This window comes from Myotis yumanensis, unplaced genomic scaffold, assembly GCF_028538775.1.
Source record: "Myotis yumanensis isolate MYYU_CA2020_CCGP unplaced genomic scaffold, mMyoYum1.0.hap1 SCAF_9, whole genome shotgun sequence".
NCBI lineage: Eukaryota > Metazoa > Chordata > Mammalia > Chiroptera > Vespertilionidae > Myotis > Myotis yumanensis.
Window position 1 is genome coordinate 43,058,622 of NW_027223760.1, and position 27,870 is coordinate 43,086,491.

The 27,870-nt window shown below is 40.1% G+C and overlaps 1 protein-coding gene across 1 annotated transcript in view; it reads left to right on the forward strand.

Annotated features, from left to right (window-relative positions):
* Positions 1-27,870, forward strand: part of GRM3 (glutamate metabotropic receptor 3) — a 206,918-nt gene that overhangs the window by 122,882 nt on the left and 56,166 nt on the right. The window contains exon 3 of the mRNA XM_070424160.1: positions 8,844-9,699. Within this exon, the coding sequence (XP_070280261.1) occupies positions 8,844-9,699 (856 nt within the window). The remainder of the gene's footprint in view (positions 1-8,843; positions 9,700-27,870) is intronic.

Genomic DNA, 27,870 nt, shown 5'->3' on the forward strand with positions numbered 1-27,870 from the left:
CCTACATGTCTCCTGAAAAAGTGTGGCTCGGGGAGTCCTCTGTGGTCTGCATATCATTTAAGCTCAGCAATGATCCATGAGAATGACAAAATAGATAACCTTGATCTTAATAAGGCTCTTAGCCACAAATAAAAGGCAAAACCACAGGTGTTGGCTGCAATGATTTCAGGAGATTTGGGGATAGAAAGCCGGGTTACTTTGAGCCATGCTTGAAAGTTTCTGCCATGATTAAGGAGCCCTTTGTATGGAATACCCAGGCAAAATCATCACAACCAAGTCATGCTGTTGAATGGGAATGGCAATCTGAATCTTTCACTGGAGTAGTTAGGGGCCTAGGGAATAAGAATCAGTGACTTTTGCAGATTTTACTGAATAAACTGGCATTTACTACACTCCATTGTACAATTTCCTAAATCCAGATTAATCTCTGGCCTTCAGACATTGGCTCCAGTCAATCCCTTTCATGCCAAAAAAAAAAAAGATGTGCTAATCTTTTAATCTTTTTTGAAATAACAAGAAGATTGGCATACTTTATAGGCAGATAACTCATGTGATGTGAACAGCTTGAATTCTTCAGGCAGTTTCTCAACTATATACTACCTCCCCATTTAAAATCCAAGCCAATCTGGGATGTTGTATGGCTAATAGTGCAACTCGATCAATCTGAATAGGAGAGTCAGTGTGGGCTTTACAGATCACAACTTTGAGAACTTGCTTTATGTAATAACCTGGGTTATCAGGTAGCAGATGGTTCGAAGTGCAGCACTCAGCAGTTCCCTTCCAGGCTTATATATAAGCATTTAATTAAAAGAATGGAACAAAGCATTCAGCACCTCATATGTGATAAAAACCACTGAAGGGTTAGGCTTATTTTTAGAAACCAGCCCCAAAAAATATGTGAACAGCACAGAATGCTAAGGTAAACACATGGAAGTGATCATTGTGTCTCCTGATTCCCAGGACAGCAGAACAGCAATGGGGGTTTTTTTGTTGTTGTTTTTTATTGTATATGTATAGTTTAGCTCTGTAGATAGCACATTTGGAAAGTAAGAACTTGATGCCTCTTTACCATCTGGAATTTTTGTAACTCAGCATAAAAACCAGTGACTGTTTGTTATTCCCCTTAAAGTATTAGCCCAGCCTCAGAAGTTGAAGGCAAGGAAAGTTCTGAAACGAATCCTCAAGCTGGACAATCACTATAGTGGGAAACATTTCTACTAGACTCTAAACTTTCATACTCTTTTTTGTCTTCTGTTGAAAAAAAAAGTTTGAAATTGTGTCACTAGAGAAGGCACAAAGCTCATGTTTGAAGCGGGAACATCATGAATATCCTAAATGGGAAGAGTGGCCACAGGACTGACTATGATGCTCAGGAATGACTCTGAAATTTCCAATCCCTAGTCCCTTTTTTATAACATCAAAGAATACTAGATTATCTGAGCTCTTCACGATAGTTCATACTCTTTTGCCCCCTTGATCAGAGAGTCATTGAAATGAAGCATGACACCTGAAATTCTAAAGAGTCCCATGACTTGCTAAAAAATGTCAGGAGAAGTATAACTCCCAAATAAACTGGTCTTTCACCCAAAATTCTCAACAATAAATAAGGATGGTTTGGATGCCTACAGTAGCATCACTCCACAATCAGCTATTGATTATGGGAAAGATAATGTTTTAGACATTGCTAAGAAAAAGTTATAAGTGAGCAACTGACCTGAGCTCTGAGTGTTTGGCTGCTTATGTGTCTTGCACACAATTCATTTATCTCCAGAAAAGCCTTACCTTACCAGTTGACCTTATTAGTGGCTCATTTGGTGAAGCCTGCCTTAGGTATAAGTTTACATGACTCCTTCTTTAGGTTTATGTGATTTGAAGATTAAGGTTTCATGAATAAGGCTTTTAGTTTGTTTTTCTTAGAACAAAAGGCAGTTTTCTAGCCTAAAGGGGATTGGCTCAATGGCCAGTTAGTATAATATTGACTTCCTTTTGTCTACACCTAGATAGTTACACTGAGATAATTTAGAGAAATTGATTTTAATGGTATGAAAACCTTTGTGCCAGATTCCTAAAGTTCTGAGTCAATTACTTGTCTTATATATCTTCTTATTTTGGTGAAAATTGACTATAAGTAATGAGGGATATAAGGGTGTCCCAAAATTCACGCAAGAAGTAATTTTGATAGAAAACACAGGTTTATAATTAAAAACTGTAAAGTTTTTATTGATTTATAAAGTATACCTTATAGGGTTATGTATGGAATAGCATATCGGGTAAATGGATTATCATGTCACGATAGCATCCGCATTTTCGAAGAAGAATGGTCTGATGATGCCTCCAGACCAAAATCCACACCAAACAGTGACACGTTGTGGATTCATTTGTTTCTCAACAATCACTCGTGGATTTTCTGAACCCCAAGTGCGACAATTTTGTCGATTAACCAAGCCATCAAGATGAAAATGAGCCTCATAGAAATTCAGCCACATTTATGCAAAATGGTCATGGAAAATTTCAACAAAAGAGTGTGTATGTGTCAGCAAAGCGTGGAGGCTATTTACCAGATATGCTATTCCATACATAACCCTATACTGTATACTTTATGAATCAATAAAATATTTACAATTTTTAATTATAAACCTGTGTTTTCTATCAAAATTACTTCTTGCGTGAATTTTGGGACACCCTTATATATTGCACAGGAAATTGTTTATCAGTAGTGTTTGAGAGTAGCTTTATATTGCTTGCTGGTGGTCAGCTATTCCCACAGAAACCTACCCTTGTAATTAGAAAAAGTTACATGATAAGCAGGAAACTATGGATTCATGTACCAACTCATTCATTTAACAAACATTATGTAGCACCTCTATACTCTGCAAGACATTAAGGAAATATGGGGTTAAATATACACATTTCCTATCCTTAAAAGCTTTCATTCCAGTAGAGGAATCAGTGAATAATCTAGAAATCACCATATCCTTTGATTAGAGTCATGCGGGAAATGTATGAAGGAATGAAAGGGTTGCAGAGAATGGGCACACAATTCAGCCTGAAGTGAGGTGTCAAAAAGGTTTCCCAGAAAAGGAGCCCTTGAATGGATTAACTGAGCAGACAGGTGGTAAATGTCACTTAAGCAAGATCCACATGTGCAACAGCATGTACATTTGAGAACATAGTAAACTGAAGAAACTCAATAGACTTGAGTTCATTTGGAAGGGAAAATGGTGGCAGATGGTCAATAATATGTAAGTAACATTCATGTATTGGACAATGATTGCATGTGAAGACCATCTACTCCACCATACAACTACAGAAGTTGGAAAAAGACAAAACTATTAATTTTAGATCATAGTATCTACTGGAAAATCTACGAGTTACCTAGCCAAGAACAGCATGCTAGCATTTCTTCTTGAGCAAAAAAAAAAGAGTTAATACATTTGTCATATGATAGGCTACAGTGAAAACATTGTAATATCTAGTCCTGGATAAATTCAAACCATCCAGAAAATGGAAAGTCCAAGGTGTTTAAACATTAAATATAAAACTCTAGTACAGGCCACATGTGCAAAGGGCTTCTGCTAAGCCTGCCTGCAGTCTCTCAAGCCCTAGAAATAAGAGGTTCTGCCATAAGGTCATTATGTTTTTCACATAAATCATAAAGCCAAATCTGATCATGATATGTATAGCTTGAAGCTTTCAACCTTTCAGTTGAAATTTCCCTTGAATTCTTAGACAACTCTTGTTATCTCTGTATATGGTCATTCAGTAAACAAATGTTTATGAAGCCACTATAAAGTATAAACTGATAATGAAAAAGTACATATTTAATAAGAAGGAACGCTTGCTTATGGTTCTCAAATCAAGGAACTCATGTCTTTAGAAATAAAAAAGGAAAAAAGAATATTATAACTTGAAATATGTCACTACATTGTAGTGTGAGGAATCACGTATGGCAGAGGTTAAGAGCATGGATTGCAAAATTGATTGTATTAGTGTGGGAAGTTGAGCATAGTATCAAAATGCCTGGGATCAAATCCTGTCTTTACCACATATGTGCTCTTCAGCAAGATTCCTAGGTGCTCAATCTAAAATGAGATAATTGTAGTTTCTACTTCAAAAGATTGTAATGGAGTTAAAGGAGATAATGCATCTTCAACAGTTGGATCTAAATTGGAATCTAAAGGAAGCAAACCACTTAATAATCCCCCTTTGACTTTAGCACCCCCCCCCCTTGACTTTGCATCTGTACCCTCATTTTCTATTAGTTGTTTTTTTTATACTTTCTTCACTTTTGTAATTTTAACTTAAACCCAGAAACATATCTCTTCCTATTGTAATATCATCTTATTGCCAGAGAGGGAGATAAGTCCTTTGAAAAAATCAAGAGACTGGGTTTAATTTTTGCTTTTCACTTGTTGATTGTGTAAATTTTAGAAAGTCACTTCACCCGGTAGCTTCAGCTTCCTCTCCTATAAAACAAAAGGCTTATATTATCGTCATGGCTCTTCCATCTCTAAAATGTAAAGATCTTTTTTTTTTCCAAAGTCATTGATATAAATTTAATCTTACTTGACCATCTCATACAGACTTTCTTCCAAGCTGTTCTCTTTTAATATATTTAACTTTGTCATCTATTTCCTGTCACTTTTCCTTTTCCACAAGAGTCCAAATAATGTCATCAATACTTTGTGGAAGTCATGGTCCTCCATGGCTACCACTCTTCCCTGAATGGTTCAACTAACATTGAAAAGATTCTAGTGGAATTGACTCTTAGTGAACCTGTGCTAATTCTTGGTACTCGCCTTGTTCAGTTCTAAGTAACTCTATTCTAGAAAGTTACCAAAGTATGTCGTACTTATTAATTTATATTTATTCTTGACTTATAGTTCCTTTTCCTCCTTTGCACCCCCGACTGTTCTCCCATTATTGATTTATCAAAGATTATTGATTACATAATTCAATGTGATTTCTTTCAGAACTCTGAACTGGAGGCAAACTCAATTACTCTGAGTATGAGCTTTGCTCTTATTCCCCACTTTGATGTGAGATAACTTCTTCACATTATTGTATTACTATTTTCAGGTTAGGAAATATTCTTATTGAGGAGAATGAAGAAGCAAGAGGGATTAGGCAGGTGTCTTTCTTTTACTCACCTAGAACCAACTTCCCCACCCAGTGTTTCTCTCTTCCCACCACATCTTCATCTAAAACATAACTTAAACTCAAAACAATACCAATGAGAAAAACCACTTTGCTCCATTTTCACATTCTGCTTCAGTCTTCCTAGTTCTCACAGGTTTGTGCCAATCTTTCATGTTGTCCACGGAGATGCCCAAGGACTGGACATACCAACCACACCCATCCCTTGTCACTAGTTCTTTTAACACTCAAATTCCCCAGTGTACCCTTGCAACCCAGTGGGATTTTTGAAGGTCTTGTCTTTTCTGTCTTGTTGAGACTACTCTGTATTGTTGGAATTATTTTTTTAGTCTTCCTATTTCTCTTAACCTTTTTAGAGATTCTATCTATCAGCAGTGTGTCTCTACATTTAAAGCATTTTTTCTAAAGCATATATATCTAGACCATGTTTTTTCTTCCTATACTCCTACTAATAATCTAATTGGGTAACTTTCTTCCAAAATTTCACATTACTTCCCCATCCTAAAATGGTTCTTATTTTTAAAATGATGTCCAGTGTAGGAGTTCCCCTTATTCTCCTTTTTTTTTTCCTCAGAGAAACCATATGGCCAGTACAGCAAGTCAGAAATATTTCAGATACCCAGTTTTGGGACAAAGGAGACAGAAAACATCCAGCTAACAACTATCTGAACATCCCCAACTCTAGTTTTAAGTTTTATGCTAAAAAGAAAGTTCCTGCTCATAGCAATCAGGCAATTCTTTGTGCATACCTTATTGCTTTGGTTCCTCTCTCCTGTTCTTTCAACCTCAGTGTCTTTCTGAGCTTCAAACTTCAGATTCATAGTCACAGAGGAGAGGGTAGACAGGAAGCTACGAGAGAATGACCAAGGTACTTAAAGTGAAAAGATCTGCTTCTAAATCTTGATTTTGCCCCCACTTTTTAATCTATCATGAAAGGCCATTGTGAGTATTAAAGGAGAATATATATATATATATATATATATATATATATACACACACACACACACACACACACACATACACACACATACACACACACATACACATAGTGGTTTTACAATAGAATAAATACATTTTTAAAATGCATAATCTAAACCATAAACTTTATTACTCTGTAGAAATCAAGTTAGGATAGGTGAGAGGGGAAAAGGAAGGAAGATTTATAACCTGATGACTTCTGTGGTGGTTACTTTTTATATTAAGCATTTTTACTCTTATAATCCAAGGAACTTAATTTTAAAAGGAACAGCTCACCATGATAAAAGCAGTTCAACACTTTGCTCTATGATTCAATATAGGTGATATAATTGAGATTATGCTTACGTCCTTATTAGTGTTCCATTCTTATGTTTCAGCTCACTGAACATGCCTCCTTTGCCTATAGTAAGTGGTAGACTCCTTATGAGAGAGAGAGAGAGAGAGAGAGAGAGAGAGAGAGAGAGAGACTCTTTAAAATGATAGCAACAACTACAATTTTATCCTAACCCACCACCCTCCCAAAATGCTACAGCTCACTGTGCCCCTTCCCCATGTAGAGAACCTTCATCATATTGCCAGTATTGCATGCCTAGTTCATCCTCTTGTACAGTCTGCCTTGCTTGTAAAATGTTCTCAGATATCCTGGAGAGGTAGGCATGAAGCCACAGGATCCTATCAGCCAAAAGACATGAGCTATTTTCTTAAGCAGCTTCCATTACTTGTTCCCTTGGAAGAACAGTTTCAGCAGTTTAGGATCCTTTCACTGTGGTTCCTAGTTGCCAGACTATGTCTTCGGGCATTTTTCAGGTGCTTTCATTCTCTGCCTCCCTGAGGGGTTCAAGTCCTGATGAATATAACTTGAAGATGAGAAACTGTAACATCAAGATGAGATGGCCTCTCCAGTGCTAACCAGGAACTCCATAATCAAACAAAGCCTCTGCATAGACTCTTATCACCATTCCGACACAGTAGTACATAAACCCAAAGGAAGCCAGGTACTCAGTGTAGAGGTATTGACAGTACTGGCTCAGTGCCATCTCAATCATCTCAATCAGGCTGAGAAAACAAGCCATATTCCTATGTCTAAATGAATCACTATAGGCCAGGGTCTCCTGATCCTGAGGCAAGAAGAAATAAATGTTATACTAGTCTTCATCCACCCACCCATGCACTGACTTCTATTCCCCCAATCTCACTCATCTCCTAAAATGTTTTTTAAAGTCTTTACCAAATGCAAAAATGCAAGAAATATTTGGTTTTAAATGTGCATTATACTGCATGCTAAGTACCAGATTTTCTAGCTGTTCTATTTGTAGTTAAGTAAGAGGTACCCAGATTTGAAAAGATAAAGAAAACATTTGTGGTAGCTCTGGGCTATGTCGGAAGTATTAGCTGTATAGCAGTCCCAATCTTCAAGAACATGCTGTGGGGCTGTGTGAACCTGCCAGGACTCAGATGATTAAGCAGGACTCAGAGGTCTGCTGATTCACATTTTTTCTGCTTTTTGCTAACAGCTGCCTATTTAAAGCTGTGATTCCTACATGTCAAATATCAACCTGAAACCATAATTCTAGAAGGAAAATTTGAAAACACTCTATAAAGTATATAGGAATATTTAATGTGGTTTCTGATTGAAGTCCACTTTGTATATTATGTAATTTAATTAAAGTCAGTATAGAGATAGAAGTGTTCAGAATATGTGAGGTAGCCAGAAAAAATAAAAACAAACTTATTATATATATATATAGATACATAGATATAGAGATAGAGATATAGAGATATATATATGATCTCTGTAGATATTTTAAAAATATATTTATGCAAATACTCTATGCATAAAATGCTTCTTGATAAGCTAACTTCACTTTCCTTTTTTATTCTATAATAAATAAAAATAGTGAAACATTATTGACAGGTGAATGATAAGAAATTTAAATCCTTCATTCAGAATAAGTTTTAAACATTTTGAAAGAAATGGTTCTTTCTTGACAAGATCCTCAATGTTTCTGTATTTGCTTTATAACCAAAATACTATAATGATAACATTTGTATGCTTTCCTTTCACATTGTTCAAATAGAAAGAAGTGTTTTAAAAGAAAATACTGGTCAAGTTCTTCAGAAGTTTAGAAAAGTATATGCCTAAACTTTGGGGTGGACCAAATAGAAATGATTTTTTTTTTTTTTTTTTTTTACTTAACCTAGATAATAAATGTCTAATTTGAACTGTCCATGTGGCATACAGTTCCCAAATTAGGCTCTTTCAGAAACTGCCAGTTTTAGCAAAAGAGGGGGAAGTGAGAATTCGACAACATCCAGGCTGCAGCCAAACTGTCTAAAAACTGAATTTGGCCGAGTCACTGTAGCTCATTGTTTGACCGAGTTTTAAGAGAACCCCACACATTTCAAACAAACACGCTGAGGACACCTGAACAAGAGTTATCCTAGTCCAGGGTCGAGCATAAAATCTGGGGGGAGGTGGGGGAGGAGAGGGGTACTCTCATTTTTCTACTATGTCCTTTCCCAAATCATCTGCTTGGAACCTGCTCCCTCATATCCAAAATGCAGTATCCAGGACCGCTCTGGCAAAGCTTCGGGAAAGGTTCAGTGATCTGGAGGGGACACAGGCGCTGGGTAAACAGCCTGGTGCTATATGTTTTTTCTGTCCCTGGGTTTCTAAATCACCTGCTTCCCCTGGCTCCCTCCTCCAGGTGGCAAACCTGCTCAGGCTCTTCCAGATCCCTCAGATCAGCTACGCCTCCACCAGCGCCAAACTCAGCGACAAATCCCGCTACGACTACTTCGCCAGGACCGTGCCCCCGGACTTCTACCAGGCCAAAGCCATGGCCGAGATCTTGCGTTTCTTCAACTGGACCTACGTGTCCACCGTGGCCTCGGAGGGCGACTACGGGGAGACGGGGATCGAGGCCTTCGAGCAGGAAGCCCGCCTGCGCAACATCTGCATCGCCACGGCCGAGAAGGTGGGGCGCTCCAACATCCGCAAGTCCTACGACAGCGTGATCCGCGAGCTGCTGCAGAAGCCCAACGCCCGCGTCGTGGTCCTCTTCATGCGGGGGGACGACTCGCGGGAGCTCATCGCCGCCGCCAGCCGCGCCAACGCCTCCTTCACCTGGGTGGCCAGCGATGGCTGGGGCGCGCAGGAGAGCATCGTCAAGGGCAGCGAGCACGTGGCCTACGGCGCCATCACCCTGGAGCTGGCCTCGCAGCGGGTCCGCCCGTTTGATCGCTATTTCCAGAGCCTCAACCCCTACACCAACCACCGCAACCCCTGGTTCCGGGACTTCTGGGAGCAGAAGTTCCAGTGCAGCCTCCAGAACAAGCGCAACCACCGGCGCCCCTGCGACAAGCACCTGGCCATCGACAGCAGCAACTACGAGCAGGAATCCAAGATCATGTTTGTGGTGAACGCGGTCTACGCCATGGCCCACGCGCTGCACAAAATGCAACGCACCCTCTGTCCCAACACCACCAAGCTGTGCGACGCTATGAAGATCCTGGACGGGAAGAAACTGTACAAGGATTACTTGCTGAAAATCAACTTCACAGGTAAGCAAGGAGCCTTGCCTCATCTTCTAGGGTGCAAGCAGGGATGTCCAGCAGGAGGCAGATACCGCCACCCAGAAATGGTTTCCCAGCCACAGCAAGGGATTAAACTGTTAAACAGACATGGTGAGATGCGATACGATGGCTCTTTGATGTTCTTTCTTATTGTTTAGTGAATGTCTTGGCTGGTACCCTATGTGACATCGAAAGGCCCCCTAGGCAGGGCTGCTTGTGGGAGCAGCCGGATGGATGTGGGCTATGCTACATTCGCTCTCTTGCTTGTTGTTCGCTGTAAAATGTGACAACCCGGATCAGGGCATTTAATCTTCCTTAGCAGAACTGACAGCTCCCTAAGGAACATGAACTTCCAAGGCTTCCTTGTGGGTGATTTGAGCAAAAGAACCTCATAACTTTCACTGTAGGTGAGAGAGAAACACACACTCTTTTCCCAGAGTCAAGTTGGGGGCAGGGGGGGGGGGGGGCGGGGGGGGGGGGGGGATGAGGGAAAGTTACTCAGACCATGGAGATTTCCAGGTATTTGAGGTTATTTCTTCTGCTATATAGAAACATTTCCATGTCGGCATTCAGAATTGTGGCTTTTCTTAAATTATGTTATGAAATGAAACTTTTTTCTGGGAGCCTGAGTATAAGCAAGTTGAAGACGGATGGAAGTCATTCTGATACAGTAGTGAACATGCAAAAGTGTATTTAAAGTGGGTTTTGCTGCCTCTCTGTTTATCTCTAAATATTTCTAAATATAACATTGCATTTTTATGCATAACTAACATATAAGAAGCACAAAATCTTTAGGGTACCATTCTCTACTAAGATGCAAGTAATATTAGTGCATTAAAGTACTGGTTCTGGGGACTTTAGCTTAATTCTAAAGGATTAAATGGTATGTAATATTAGTGGGCACAAAAGATTTTTATGTCAAAAATATTACAATGATAACATGCTTTCAATTTGCCTAAATTGCTAATAATGTCCCATGGCACTGAGGTATCATTCTAGTCTGCACAGTCTGTTTCAATTAATTTATCATTTAAGACAGGAAAGTGTATATGCTCAAATCATACCATCATTGGAGCAAGAGGCAATTCTCAGATCTCCCTTCTAGGTGATCACTCAGAAGTCAAATGGTCTGAAAAATCACTGGTAATACTAAGAGAGGATCCCATGACTATTGTTTCTATTTTAGAATTCTAATCCCTAAACCAGCCTTGAAGACAATTACAAAAATGACCAGCCTTCATTCTTGCACATCTTTTCTTCATTTTACCCACAGGGAGCCAAAAGTAGCAGAAATCAATTATGTCAATATTCCTTCCTACCCATCTGACAGATACCATCTCTTAATATTAGAATGACTTTTGTAGGTGGTAAAGATGAAAACCTTTTCTGTGCTCTGTATTCCCACATTGGTTTCTATCTCAGAGTAACAGGTAAGTTCCCACTGACATCTCCAGAAAATAAGAATGAACCATAGAGTCAGTAAAAAAAGGATATCTTTACCCTAAATATAAATGAACTCTCGGGTATCTATAAATCATATCTACAATGCACTTAATTCTTAAGGATGAATAAGATAAGCATCCTTCTTTCCCTTTCTGACTACCTTGGAGTAATCACTTATCTTTATTCACCATGTGCATCAGTTAATTTTGTTATTCTACTTCATTCCTTACTCCTGAGGATGCAAATATATCTACTCATCAAAAGCTCCTAGAAAGAGAACTCTTAAATTTCAGGGAGCCTTTGGACGGTGTTTTATGTAACCAAAATATTTCTCTTCATTCCCTGACTGTTTGAGTCTAAAATCTTAAAGAAAAATAGAGAAATAAGGCCATTATTTAGATTTTTAAAAAGTTGGTTTTGTGTGTTTGTTCATTTTGTTTTGGTCTGCTTTGTTCAATAACTGACTTTGATTCTACAATTTGGTTTGCTGTGCAGACCTGACCAGGAAGTGGTATTTCACTTTCTCAATTTGTCTGGCATTACCAGTCATTCTCCAACTCAGAAGAGAGTAGAAGGGTGGAAAACAGATTTAGGCCCTGACTGGGTAGCTCAGTTGGTTAGAGCATCATCCCAATAATACTCCAAGGTTTCTCAAATCAATAAATAAAAATGAAAATGAAACATTTAAACTACAGAAAAGAGAGGGAATTTAGTTCGGCCACCAGGTAAATATGAGGATTGGACAAGAAAATGCATTACCATGGGAAGATACCAAGATGCTAAATTATCTAAATGTGTACATTAAAATGTCCTACAAGGCCCTACCTGTTCTGCCCCCTCCCTGACTCTTACTACTCTTCTGTCACCTCCTTTTACTCCCCCCCCCATTCTCATTTCATTCTAGCACCCTTGTTTCTAAACTTAGGGATTTTTCACTGACAGTTCTCTTTGCTCCTAATGTCTTTCCCCAGATACCTCCTATGGCTAATTAATTCCCTTATTCCCTTCAAGCCTTTACATAAATGTTAGCTTCCCAATGAGGCCCACCTGGCAAACTTCTTAAAACTGCGATGTACTGAACCAACCCCCACCACAGGTGCCCCATTACCCTTTAACCTGCTCTACTTTTTTAACACCATGATTTTTTTCTCCTTTTCTCATACCACATCATTTATAATTTTCATGTTTATTCTGTATGATTTGATCTTCATGCTTGAATATAAACTCCATAAAAAAGGATCATTATCAGTTTTGTTCACTGATGTATCCAAGTATAATGGGCACTCAGCAAATATTTGTTGATTATGAATAGCACTCATATTTCCTTCTCTAGCTCCATTTCATCTCTGATCTCAAACACCCAACACAATTTCTGGGACAGAGTGGGTATTATGTAAATGTTTTCTGAATAAATAAGGAATGAGAAAAAACAATAAATAGATTTATATTATTCTTTTTTGTGAAAATTTAATGTATGTGTTTTGTTTATTAACAAACTAGAGGCCCGGTGCACAAAATTCATGCATGGCAGGGGGCGGGGATCCTCAGCTGAGCCTGCAGCCTCTCACAGTCCAGGACCCCTCGGGGGATGTATCAGTGCACCAAGCGGCAGGTGGCCAGGGAGGAGCCCAAATCAGGACCAGGCGCCACGCCACTTGCGCTCATCCCGGCCTGCTGCACTTGCTGCCACCACTCAGTAGTGCTGCTGTGATCACCAGCCGTGAGCCCAGCTTCTGGCTGAGCAGCCTCCCCCTGTGGGAGTGCACTGACCACCAGGAGGGCAGCTCGTGCATTGAGGATCTGCCCCCTGGTGGTCAGTGTGCATCATAGCAACCAGTCATTCCGCTGTCATGGTCGCTTAGGCTTTTATTATATAGATGAATTTTGTAATAGAAATGTATATGACTTCTAGAATTTCTAGAATGACTTACTTTGTGTGTTTTTTTAACCTAAACACTGTGTTTTAGTTATATGCTATCATTGTATTTGAGAGAGATAAATTTAAAATCAAACAGCATTAGTGCCGAATCTCTTATCTATTACCGTTTTATAGAAGAAGCCCCAAAACTGAAAGTGACTTGCCCAAGGTCATCCATCATCAGGCTAGTGGCAGAGGCCAAGACTGAACTCCAAGGCACTAAATCCAGTGTTGCTTTCGTACATACACAAGGAGCCTGGGAAGTACAGGACTGTGATCCCAAACTCCTACCATAGTTTCTGACACACACAAGATAGTAATGGAATGTTTGTTAAAAGAATGAAAGATGATCAATCAGTAGGTTTGAAATATGTTTCTTTTTGTGTTCCTTTTTATTTATTCTCCCTTTAATGCTCCTGGGCCACTTTTTCAATTATTTGGAACTCTGGTGGTTCATAAACACCCATACTTTGAAAGCTGAGTCATAGAATATAAATCTTAGGTATTTAAATAAAAGTTTCAAAGCATTTTTTATTAGTACTTGTTTTTCATCTGAAAGAGCCATGTCATTCAGAATTCTAAAGTAAATATTTAAATGAGAATTGTTTGGTGTCATGTGACTTTTAGAACTTGCTTTGAATAAAATTTCATGAGTTCATTCTGTATAAGGAAAGCTTAAACTACTCAAGACAGTTAAAAGCAGAGGAAACAGAAAAGGATGTAAAACATTTAAAGAAATGCAATATCACTGTCATTCTGTATGTTCACAGTACAGTATAATTTCTCTCACATTTTGTTCTGAGACCAGTTCCAGAAAGTGGAATATAACAAAATTATAGAGTTATAAAAGGCCTTCCTCAAAGATGAACTTGCCCCTACTCCTCACTTGACAGAGGTGGAAATTCAGAATGTCAGTATTATTATCTTCACTACGGAAGCACATAAAAGTCAACTCAGCTGTCAGGGTGATGCGGTAACCAGAGTACATCCAACTCAAAAGAAAGAGTTCCCACTTACTGAACATAGTGCCAGAGGTGCTCCAAGATATGTCCCAGAATTCCCTTATCTTGGGATTAACATTTATGACATTCCTCTGAGTGATTTGCAGGGTTTGGCTAAAACGCTCGATAATGGAGAAATTGAGAATTTGACGATAGAAATTTTATCAAGATCACATAATTGGTGACAGACCAAACCATCAGGGTCCTGATTTAGTCATTCATTCCATAGATGTTTTTAGACCTGAGGACCTAACAGGAAACAAGATGCTGGTCTGCAGCATGGAGCTTTACCAGCATTGGGCGCCAGAGCAGGATTAGGGGGGCTTCAGCATGAGGGTCTTTGAGTTCTGTTTCAGTTTTTGTTTTGGATTAGAAAAAGTTGTGTATCTTATGCCTAGAAGAAATCTAGACTCACTGTACAAATCTTACTCCAATAGCTTGGCTTACAGACAAAAGGACAATTTCTTGTTATTGCTAGACTGGTGCTCATAATAGGATTGGGTAATGGAACACACAGCTCTTACATTGTTTTTGTTCATTTAGTTCATTGCTTGTCTCTTCTTCTCCTTCTCCTTCTCCTTCTCCTTCTCCTTCTCCTTCTCCTTCTCCTTCTCCTTCTCCTTCTCCTTCTCCTTCTTCTTATTCCTCCTCTTCTTCTTCTTTCTCTTATTCTTATTCCTATTCTTATTCCTATTCTTATTCTTATTCTTATTCTTATTCTTATTCTTATTCTTATTCTTATTCTTATTCTTATTCTTATTCTTATTCTTATATTTTCACACTCATCACTTGGTACCAGCAAAGAGACAGACTACTGAGATCAGGGAAGACCTGAAGCCTGGTATAGATAGTCCAACCTTGTTTTACATGTACAGTTCTCCACACCTGGGAGAGAGGCAGATGGGTAGTCCAGTAGGTACAAGGATCACTCCTGGTATGGGGCTGTAACCCCAGAGCACAGGCCGGGAAGGGCAGATTTTCTGGGACACTGCACTCCAAGGAATCTGTTCAAGCTGGCGCCGACCCAGCAAGGCTCTCCTCTTGAAAAGTTCAGGGCCATCCAAGGCACAGTGAGGAAGCCAAAATGGTAATGGCCACATCTTTAGATGAATGGGCTTTGAAGTCCCTGAAAGAGCAAGCTGCTCTTGATCTTGCTTCCTCCCCTGGAACATTTGTAGTTCCCACAAAAGCACAGAAACTTGTTCCAGCTCTGCTGATCAAAAGCATTTCCAAAACATAGAGATAAATATCCTGTACTTCTTTTCTCCCTTTTCTCCCTGGTCAGCTTCCTGGGGTCACAAGAATACGATTTAAACCCCCAAAGGCCACCACTAACGTGGTAGCTTACTTGTGTATGCACTGTGCCTCCATGCTCTGGTGTCTGAGAAGCTTGAGAAATGATTCTCATTTTAAGGTCACACAGTGGAGAACAGGAGCCTCTAGAAATGTAATTTTCCACTTTGGCCTGAGCTTCCTGCTATTGCTGCTGCTGCTTGTTACTATTATTATTACCATACTAGAGGCCCAGTGCACGAATTCCTGCAGGTGGGGGGGAGGAAGGAACCATGGGAGGCTGGCCGCAGGGAGAGGGATTGCAGGAGGTTGGCTGCCGATTCTGAGGAGGGAGCTGGCCCTCATCCCCCCTGGGAAAGGGGCCGAGTCCACTGCCACCCACCCATGGTTTCCTGTCCCAGTCCTGGGCCCAAAGGCCCCTGCAGGGTTGCGAAAGGAGGCAACAGTCACCAGGCGGGGCACAAAAGGAATGGTCACCAGACTCCAATGCTGCCCCGCCACAATGTGGTTCCCCACCGTCCCCCCTCCTCCTTCCCTCATTGCCGCACCACCACCGTGGTGGACAGGTGACCCCCAGGGAAGGGAGAGGATGGGAGTGAGACAAACCCTTGTGTCGAGGGCTGACTTTCAATAGATTGCAGCAAGGGAGCTGCTCTGCTACATACGAAACCCCAACCCAGAAGCAGGCAATCTACAAATGGTTTAGCACCAGCGGCCCATGGGGGCCAGCCAGCCAGGGAGAGGGGACTGCGGGCAGTTGGCTGGCCATGGGAGGTTGGCTGTGAGAGTGCACTGACCACGAAGGGGCAGCTCCTGCATTGAGAATCTGCCCCCTGGTGGTCAGTGCACATCATAGTGACTGGTCAACTGGTCGTTCTGGTCATTCAGTCATAATGGTCGCTTAGGTTTTTATAGAGAGAGAGACTAGAGGCCTGGTGCACGAAATTTATGCACTGGGGGGGTGTCCATCAGGCCAGCCTGCACCCTCTCCAATCTGAGACCCCTCAGGGGTTGTCCGACTGCCAGTTTAGGCCTGATCCCTGTGGGCCATCCAAGGCACAGTGAGGAAGCCAAAATGGTAATGGTCACATCTTTAGCTGAATGGGCTTTGAATTCTCTGAAAGAGCAAGCTGCTCTTGATCTTGCTTTCTCCCCTGGAACATTTGTAATTCCCACAAAAGCACAGAAACTAACTGCTCCCCTGTTGGCCCAGTTGCCCCGAACTGCCCTCTGGTGCAGGCCTAATCACCCACAACTTCCCTCCCCTGCCGGCCATCTTGTGGCTGTGGGTGCTGCCATCTTTGAGGGCGGGGCAGTCAATTAGCATATTCCCTCCTTATTGGCTGTGGGTTCTGCCATCTTTGCAACGACATGAGGGTCAATTAGCATATTCCCTCTTTATTAGATAGGATAGTTGTTATGACTATTATTAGTATTTAATAACCTTAATTTATCTTGATTCATTTGAAGAGCCATCCTGTCTATGAAGCAGGAAAGAGTAATCACCCTCAATAAAGTATGTAAGAAATGGATTCTATCACCTTGCTTATCAGGAAATAGCATGATAAATACATTATTTACTAGCCTTGGCCAGTTGATTGGAGCATTATCTTGTACACCAAAAAGTTGCAGGTTCAATTCCCAATCAGGGCACACACCTAGGTTGAATGAGTTTTATTCCCAGTTGGGGCATATATGGGAGGCAACCTATTAAGGTTTCCTTGTCATATTGATGTTTCTCTCTCTCTCTCTTTTTCTCCTTTTCTTTCTCTCTGAAATCAAGTTGTTGTTGTTATTGTTGTTTTTTAACATATCCTCAGGTGATGATGATGATGATATATATCAGTGATGGCGAACCTTTTGAGCTCAGCCTGTCAGCATTTTGAAAAATCCTAACTTAACTCTGGTGCTGTGTCACATATAGAAATTTTTTGATATTTGCAACCATAGTAAAACAAAGATTTATATTTTTGATATTTATTTTATATATTTAAATGCCATTTAACAAAGAAAAATCAACCAAAAAAATAAGTTCACGTGTCACCTCTGACACGCGTGTCATAGGTTCGCCATCACTGATATATATATATACTAGAGGCCCAGTGCACAAAAATTTGTGCACTCGGGGCATCCCTCAGCCCGGCCTGTGCCCTCTCACAGTCTGGGACCCCTCAGGGGATGACCACCTGCTGACTTAGGCCCGCTCCCTGGGGGATCGGGCCCAAGCTGGCAATCAGACATCCCTCTGACAGCACAGGAGCCCTCAGGGGATGTCCACTTGCCAGTGGGGCACAGACCTAAGCTGCAGTTGGACATCCTTAGCACTGTTGAGGAGGCGGGAGAGGCTCCCATCACCACTGCTGTACTGGCAGCCGTCAGCCTGGATTGTGGCTGAGCAGAGCTCCCCCTGTGGAGCACACTGACCACCAGGGGGCAGCTCCTGCATTGAGCATCTGCCCCCTGGTGGTCAGTGTGTGTCATAGTGACCAGTCATTCCCAATTATTCTGCTGTTAGGGTCAATTTGCATATTACCCTTTTATTATATAGGAGTGCCTGGCCAGCCTGGGTGAGGGGCTGATGGCTGTTTGCAGGCTGGCCACAGCCCCTTCAGGGTAGGGGTCCCCACTGGGATGCCTGGCCAGCCTGGGTGAGGGGCTGATGGCTGTTTGCAGGCTGTCCACAGCCCCTTCAGTGGGGGCGGGGGGAGGCCTGCTGGGATGCCTGGCCAGTCTGGGTGAGGGGCTGAGGCCATTTTCAGGCTGGCTAAGCCCCCTAGCGGGGACCCTCACCCCATGAGGGTGTGGCCAGCCTGGGTGAGGGGCTGATGGCTGTTTGCAGGCTGGCCACAATCCCCAGCCACCCAAGCTCCCAGTGGAGGCTGGCTGGAAGCAGGTATCTGGGATTTATTTGTGTTCTATAATTGAAACTTTGTTGCCATGAGCGGAGGCCTCAGCTGGCTCAGGGCTAACGGGAAACCAAGCCTCCTGCTTGCTCCAGCTCCGTGGCTGCGAGCCGCCATCTTGTTGGGTTAATTTGCATATAGTCACTCTGATTGGCTGGTGGGCGTGGCTTAGGGTATAGCAAAGGTAGAGTCAATTAGCATCTTTGTCTTTTATTAGTGTAGATATAATATATCTAATATATATATATATATAATATATATAATTTCCTATATACTTTCAGACTTTTTGGATATCGTGTATATTTACAATAACATCACTTACATAGGTATCTGGAGATTGAACAAAATATTCTGAGTATTTTTAAAAACTATAACTAATATATAGTTTAAAAATAAGCTTAGCCTATATTCCTGACCTTTGGGACACCTAGCATTCTCCACAGTAAACTAGTCTTCTAGAGGTTTCCAATCTTGGTTGCATTAGAAACACCTTTTCCCACTTCCATATACCTCCTTATCCTCAACAGGACACTAGAAAGCCAAAATAAAGAAAGGAATTACTTACAAGTGATTCAGAAAAAAAAACGCCTGTTCTATCAGCACTTAGCTCAGCTCACTGTGTGCAGTTGCAATAATAAACAATTTCCCCCAAATGTTCAATATCCAAAAAGGAATGTGTTAACTCTTTCATTAATTGCCATAATGGTGTCTTCAATAAAGAATGACTCATAGCAAAGGCCTCCAATTTTATACTTTGCTCCTTCCTCTGAGAGCATCAAATTGTACTAGATCAATAGTCACAATTATCATACTGTTATTTCCAAAAATCAATAGTAAATTGCAAAAAGATAAATTCAGACTACAGGTCACTTATCTTAAATGCTGTTTAAGACTGCATTTTTCTTCCCTCTCCCCCTTTCTTTCATTCTATTACAAAGCTCTATACTTAATTAAAAGTAAATTGATATTTTTAAAAAAGGGAAAATATACTGGGTCTGAAACTTCCAGAATTTCCATCCAAGACCATACTAGCTTTAGGGATTTGTTTCTTTGGTGTATTCTGAAGTTACTCTTGTTGTGTTCATGTTGTTGATATATAATTTGCTATATATCAACTTTTGTTTCTAAAAAAATTAAAAATACCATTGGTACTTTCATAAATTAGAACTTAAGAATTTTTTATCCAAACTTTTGTTTATATAGAATATCCAGTGACCAATAATCCCATGGTAGCATTATATCAGCTTCTTGGGGTACTTAAAAAATGTTTTCTGTACCTAAAATGCTTATAGTCTAATTAGTTCAATTTTAACAAAAGCAGAAAACAGAAAAGTTAACATTTTTCAGTCATCAAAAAGAAAGCCTTTGGATAATGCAGTTATGTATATCCTCTTCATTTTTATTTATTAAAAACTCTGTGTCATCTCCAGAAATATTTTAAACAGAAAAATGTAAATAAAATGCTTCTAAGAGGAAAGTAGAAGTGCCAACTTCCAGAGATATCTCCGTACCTGTGTTTGCCTGCCTAGATTCTCCCTATGAACTTACACGATAATCCTCCCACCATTTAACTCCTCTCTTTTCAGTGCAGACATTTATTAAGTTCTTTTATCTTTTGTCTTGCAAGGGTCTTTGCTGCTGAATGAATAGCTAAACAGTATTTTAAAAAGGAAAATAAATGAATTCCTTGTTTCCTTTTTCTCTGAAATGTTATATCATAATTTTATTTAAAATATTATAGCAATATTTAGGATACTGACAGACACTTTCAGAAGTGAAATAAGATCAAATAATTTGACAACAGAAGTAAGAAAACAAGAGGTTGATATTCCAACCTTCTACTCCTTTTTACTGGCATCTACAGTTTAAATTTCATCATCCAAACTACAGAGATTGAATGAACACAGTTCCATTAGTGTGCAAGCTCATCCCATTTAAACAGTTAAATAGCAGGCCACAGTGTGCCAAGAGTTTATTTCCTTGTCCCTCACATTTGATGGCCCATCACAAGAGCTTATTCAACAAGAAACTAAAATGAAGATATTGCCCCAAATTCAGAAGCCTAATAATAGTTGTGAAAATGCATCTCACTCATCACTTTGTCATTTTTTAAACACTTTAAATACACTATATTAGAGTCTTACCACAACCCTGTAAACTAGGTTGAGTAGATGTTATTAGTCCTCATTTTATCGATAAGAAAATGGAGGACGGGAGAGGCAAAATGACCTGACCAAGGTCAAAGAAAAAGAACCCTCCTGGATTAGAAAATGTGTTTTGATTGTTATCCAGTGATATATCCCCTCAGCTTCCCAGGTCACAGGCATATAGTGATTCTTGTCTAACAAAGCAGACAAATGTGACTGAGGGCAAAATTAGCCTGGTTTTGTTTGTTGTTGGCACGTCTTGAAAGAATATTGGCACTCATCAGAACAAGAGACTGAATCAGAAAAGTTCATATTTATTCTAGATCTAAGGCTGCATGGCTCTGTGGCTTGGGGCAAGCCACCTAGCCACTCCTGGATCCATCTGTTAATAGTTAGAAACACAACATATATGTTGAGTGCCAAATAGAACCACCAGATACAGTAATTTTGTTTTTACCTTTCATATGACTAAGGTATTCCTGGGAAGATTAAAATTTCTGGTTGTAGTTAAAGAGCATGGTACTCCCCATTCCACTCACCCTGGAAAGACTTCCCTGAAGGAGATGGGATTAGAAGTGAACTTGGAAGAATCATGTAAATTTCATGTAGTCATTCAATATTTATTGCTGATCTTCTCTACATCAGGAATTAAGCAGTGAAACGTAACAAAGGCTCTACCCTACAGAGCTTCTATTCCATAAATAAGCCAGTAGATATACAGCCTGTCGCATGGTGGTATATGCCATGAGAAAAATAAAGCAGGGTGAGTGGACAAGGGAGTCCCAGGTGTGTGTGTGGGAGTTGAGTGGGATGAGTTACTGTTTTATAAAAGGTGTTAAGGGGAAACTTCACTGACGATTTGATATATGAGCAGAGACCTGAAGGAAGTAGGAAATAGCCGTGTGGAAATAGTGAGGGAGAGCATTCCCAGGAAGGAAATAACAAGGCCTGAGGTGAGAGGCCTGCTTGATGTGTTTCAGGGAAGCACTGAGGCCAGTGTGGCTGGATGGAGTTCGCATGGAAGAAAGAGAGGAGGTGAGATCAGAGAGGTGGTGGGGTCCAGGTCCTGGGAGACCTTGTAAGGATTTTGGCTTCCACTCTGTTCTATGAGAAGCCATTTGGAGGCTCTGAGAAAGAAGTGACAGGAACAATATCAAAGATTTAGAATAGGGCACTTTTTAAAATTATGGTTACACACCCAAAAAGCTAATAAATAAACCTAAAGAGACCTGTCAATGTTGACATCCTAATATGTATCTTTCATAAATACAGAGGAATCTAAGACATTTTAATGTCTAAAGAGCAAGCCTTTTGTTAAAATCTTCAAGGTACTCAATTAGAGCCAGAATCAATTCTCTCCATTTTGCATCACCAACTAAACACACCTGAATTTACTCTTCACATTGTTGTCATTTTTATGCTCCAGACTCAAGACTGGACAAAAGTACTTACAAAAATAGCAATGTGCTTCTATAGAAATTTGTACACTCACATCTAGACTTCCTACCATACAGTCCTTGATGATAGCTACAAAAAGAAAGAGAAAGCCACTGAGTGATGCTTGTTCAGCCCCGAATGCTGTGGTGATAATAGGATATTCTTCTCTCTGTAAACCTGTCTTCCCACCACACAAAGCCCCTAATCTAATTGTGTTACTTCAGGCAATCCTCAAGTTGTTCTGGCCTCATGCACATCCTGTGCATAACAGTAATAGTAAGGTGGCCTATTTCTATCCCCATTATAATTTATTATTAATGATAGACCATCATAAAATGTTATGGGCTTCATTGATCAAAGTATTAAGTCATTTCTGCAACACTTATTGAAGCATCTTTCTTATGTTAGACACTAGAAAAGGGAAAGGGGACAAAGAAAAAAAAATGTGACCACTACCCTCCAACAACCACTACTCTGGGAGAGGCAAGAATATATCTTGCAACATAATGTGAGGCAGGATGCGTCAAGGGCCATGAAAGAAGTACTAGGGCAATAAAACCACCTGTTTAGTCATTTACATTTTAAAAAATATACTTGTACAGTGCTGGCTGGTGTGGCTCAGTTGGTTGAGCATTGGCTCATGCAGCAAAAGGTTGCCAGTTTGATTCCAGGTCAGAGCACATGCCCAGGTTGCAGGCTCCATCCCCAGTAGGGGGCATGCAGGAGGCAGGTGATTGATGTTCCACTCTCACATCAACTTTTCTCTCTCTTCCTCTCTCTCTCCTCCTCTCTCTCTCCCTTTCCCTTCCTCTCTCTCTAAAATGAATCAAAACACATATTTAAAAAAATCTTTTTGGAAAAGAAGTTCTTCCCTTCCCCCCCCCCCCTCCCTGAAAATTGTAATTAAAACACTCATTTGTCACATACACACAATCACATAAAAACATACTCACTGGAATAAGTTCCTATCTTTTTACATAACATCACCACAGACGAGTGCCTTTATCTTTCAGTATCACTAAAACAAAGGATCATTTTTCCCCACTTCATAAAAAATTTAATCTAGTCAACGCTGTTTCTTGGTTTCTTGTCCCGTGGGAGCATCTTTAATCGATGCAGGCCAGTGTGTCATTTTTCGTGTGTGTTTGGAGCTCATAATAAAATTGCCCAGAACATCTATTTTCATGTGAATATTTCACCATAAGGGAAATGTTAGGTAAGAAGTAGGAAAGGGAGAGCAGAAACTGACAGCAACTTATTTCAACCATAAATTTTTGTTTATGGCACAGGAGGTGCCATTCAATTGCTTCACGTGCCCGCCTTAGAGTAAAAGTTCATGAGAAGGGACAACAGTAAATTTGCTCAAGGGCGGGAAAAAAGACATTTAGTTTTATGTCTTTTCAAATCGTTTTCCTATTGGTAATATAAAGAATCAACTTTTGAACTTTAAGCCATTTTTAGCCTCATCCTAAAAGAACTAATAAAAGCAATTAAATCACACCATGAACCATTTTTGTTTTTCTATCTTAGGTGTATGATTTTCCCTTCCTACGTTGGCAAAATGGGAAGGAACTTTCAAGGTTACTTAGTCAAAATTATTGAGGTGTTGTTTTTTTTTTTAAATTTAATATAATTATCCCTTTAACCAGTATTTAGGGAATACTGGTTAAGTATTTTAAAATAGATACAAGTGGAGTCACTTTGATTGAACTCAGGATGTGTTGGGTATGAGCAATTATATCTGGTTACCATGTCCACAACCATAGTAGTTTATTAGTTTGAAGTGTTTTAATGAAAAGTATTTTCCTCACTTTAAAAGGTAAAAAGTAGTGAAAATATTAAAATTGTTAGTAAGGAGATAAATATGTAAGAGAGGCATGAGGTCATTGTTCCTAAGTGCTGAGAAACATGCCCAATTTTGCTATGCACGTAGAGTAAGCATTGGGGAATTGAGCTGATTATCAGGGACAAAGAGTGACTCAAAATTTGGGAAAAGCCTTTGCACTTGTGCATCAGGAGGCAAGGAGAAGCAGCTAAGAAAAGAGGTAACTTTGGAGTATGTGGCTATTGAATTGATATTTACCTTTGATGCCTGTTAACCTTTGTGTTGACCCAAAAAGTTGCTAGAATTACAACCAAGAACTGAGAATGGACTCTTTGTAAAAGGGTTACTGTTGAAACTTTTGTTTTAAGCCACAGGTGGTTCAATGGTTTCAAAACCCACTTGAGTCTAAACAGAATCAAAGTGAGCATCAAAGTTGTGAAGAACAATAACAGCTGCTGAAAAATTCTTCCCAGCATTTCCAGGGAACATTGAGGGTAATCCCATCCCAGCAGATTTTTTTATATGGAAAAATTGATCTATTTGGGAAGAGAATAATGTGCCCATTTTACCACTTTATGTGTTTAGTTGAAATGGAATTATAGACATAAACTCCTCCCAATCACTTTGGACTTAGGATCAAGGGGATTTCTGAACAGCTTTTTGAAGCCTAGCTCATTCATATGTAGACAACCAGTTCTCTCTATATAGTAAACAGCTAAATTTCTGAGTCACACCCTTATTTTGAATGATTTGGAGGGCACTATATTTACATTTTTATTTTATTTTCAAGACATCATTTAGTGGAGAGAATGAAATCGAATCACAGTGCCCTTCATTATTATCAGAACTCCTTGAGTTATTTCAGAGTTGTAAGATTATTTTTCTCCCAACACCCCTAATTTAAAAGTACAACATAGAAATAAATTGCATTGTGTTTCATGTAATAGAATCTATACTCATCTGCTAAATGCGCAAAATTCTCTCCATAAAGCTAATTAACTAGATAAAAGGTCCATATCAGGCTTGCAGCAGTTCCTGTCTCCAAGGGCCCACCTCAGTAATTAATTATATTCCTGAGAATTTCTGAAAACACTCTTCCAGTTTCATGGGTCTTTAGAAATGAAACATCTTGGGCATCATCCAAATTATCTTAATCTCTCTTAATCTGCCTAGAATTGTGTCCAGTTCGTACAAGGAAGCAGAGTTAAATGTCTTTAAAATGAGGGCTATATATCTTCCTCTTTAATCAGTTATTTACTTCAGGTTCAGATAACACAAACTGAATTTTTAATCAACCTCATTTTTAAAGCACTGTTAACATTAGAGTGCCCATTCATTTGGGATCAGCTTAACATATTGGCTTGGTTGAAATAAAAAATATTAATAAAGCATGAGTTAAGTACTGAAAGGTTATAATGTGTTGTTAACAGGCCACGCCTTGGTTGCTATTAAAGTTCCAAATGCCAGGTAGGCTGTGTCCCATGGGCATGTCTTGCTGGCCAGGACTCTTTGGCATCGTAGCTGCCATCATGTTAACTTCATTCCTCTACTGAGGAAAATTCCTTGTCCATTCAGGACCTCCTAAGAGGTCCTGACATTTTATCAGCTAGAACCCTAGTGGAGCATGAGTTTCTGAGAGGCAAGATCCTGAAGAAATGTATGTGGAGATGGGGTCTGGAGGAATTGGCACCCAGGAGTGAAGAGAAGGGCTAAGATAATCTTCCCCACCAAATCATTTACCTCTACCTTGGGCTTCCCCCCAAATTCAGACCAGATGGCTATTTAAAGCTCCTCAGGGGAAAGTAGACTATAAGCATCTAAGCATAATCAAAAGACGTGCAGAAATGGCACTGGCTCTTTATAAAACTACTAGAGGCCCGGTGCATGAAAATTCACACACTGGAGGGGGGGTCCCTCAGCCTGGCCTGCACCCTCTCACAGTCCGGGAGCCCTCAGGGGCAGGAGGCGACCTGGCGATGCCCCATCACACCTCTACTGCTGCCACTGCCGGCAGTGCAAGCCTTGGCTGGCCCTGGTTACCTGAGCCTCGGGTGGCCCTGGGCAGCTGGGAGGCTGAGGAGACTGGGTGACTCTGGAGGCAGGTTCGCGGAGCTGAGGGGACTGGGTGCCGCCATTTTGTGGCTGTGAGCACTGACATCTTTGAGGGAGGGGCAGTAATTAGCATATTCCCTCCTTATTGGCTGTGGGCGCTGCCATCTTTGAGGGCGGGGCAGTCAAATAGCATATTCCCTCTTTATTAGATAGGATGCCTGAGTGTTAGCACTTCAAATGATCTGGCTATGTCATTGTCACAGTCTGAATGTACTCTCTCCTCTATATTTAGTCTCCAGATGTGAGACACTTTCAAGCTAGTCTTAAAAAACAAGAATAATATAAACTTCAAAAAAAACAACTAGTAGGAGATGGAGCAGACACTATCAGAAGAAATGCACCCTCTTGAAGATGTGAAGCCACTCCTTCCCAGAACTAGTTGAAAGGAAGCTTTCTTCCCTGTCTCTTGGGATTTCATAGTGTCACCCTAACAAAGCTGAAGAGGGTCAGAATTTTTAATGAGAAGTTTCCTTTAATTACAGGCTCCCTTGCTATGTTTACCAAATAGCTAGTAGCCCTGAGGGTGGAGTTAGACTGTTTAAAGTCATGTTTTAATCTCCTCTGTAATTGCAATTTGATTGCTGGTGTAAATTACCTAGTAGGTTTGCCACATTCAGTGCCAACCATTTCCCAGCGTGCATAATTTTGAATTAAAAGGCTGATATCCATCCAAAAGTTTCCCAGAATGTTTCCTGGGCTCACTGAATTATGCATTAAGTGGAATTCTTTAAAAAGAAGGCAAGAGGTTTCTTTGATGTCAGCTAGGGTTTTTCATCAGATTATGACTATTAATTTCTAGACTTTTTTAGGGGGTGTTTCTTGAAATCTATGCCCAATTTAGGACTTATTACTGATATTTCTCTAACCTTTAGATGTTATTTTAACAGCATCATATGTCATCCTGAATATGGCAGGTTCTGGCAGAAACCTGGTGGTTCATTTCCTAGGCGGGGAGTGGGGAGGAGGAGGGAGAAAAGGAACATTGCTGCAAACACACCCTCTGCTGGATAAAACATGTATACGCTTTTAAGAACTTGCCCTCACATTAAGAAAAGGCTTTAGGATCCTCACAAGGACAAACAAGAACAATTAGGAAGCTGAGATGTATATAGGAGCTCATCTATGGGGCATCTCTAAGCTCAAATCCAAATGCCAATGACCTTCTTTGATGATTTTTTTAACACAAGGTAACCTAATATTAGTATGTTTAATTGAGATATGTCCCCTATCCAAATAGCGCATTACAAGTTGTAATAAGCAAAATCGATCCTAAGACCGTAAACAGCACCCCCTTATGCAAAAGGAAATAAGGACAATCAAGTTTCTACCATCATATGCAAAAGCTGATTCTGGGAAAATTATTCACATCGTGCACAATTCCATATGACTGGTCTCTTTTCTTTTATGTATACAAAGCACTTTGAAATTTATCAAGGGCTGCACTTTTCTACATCCTTATAAGTTAATATAGACTTCGTCATTCAGCACAGACACTCCTGAGAGCGAAAGGGAGCGCTATGAATAATTACATCAGGACAATGTGCACAAACCGGGTCTGTCCTGGCCTAATCAGGACAAAATGCCTCTCTTCATAGGTAATCAAATCTTGCAAAGAGAAACCACCTCCCAGTCTATACCTACTGCCAACTCACAGAGAAGGAAAATCACAGGTGGAAATGATCCTGTGGAGTGAGCAGATTCCAGACTGGGGCAGTGAGGAGAAACACTTGGTTCTCATCACAGAATGTTCAGCACTGACATTATTTGATTCCATTATTCATGCATCAGTTCAGCCATGGCTAAGTACCATTAAAAGAGGCAGAAATGCATGTTAATTGGATTTATTGTGGTGATCATTTTGCAATATATGTGAATAGCAAATCATCATGTTGTACACTTGAAACTAATATAATGTTATGTCAATTATACCTCATTTAAAAAAAAAAAAGTCAAATGAAACTTGATGAGTACCTAGAAGGGAGATAAGTCACTTCTAACGCATAGTCAGGCTGTTTCAGGGAGAAGGCAGCATTTGAAGTAAGCATTGAAAGAAAAGCAAGATTTGGGGGATGGGCATTCT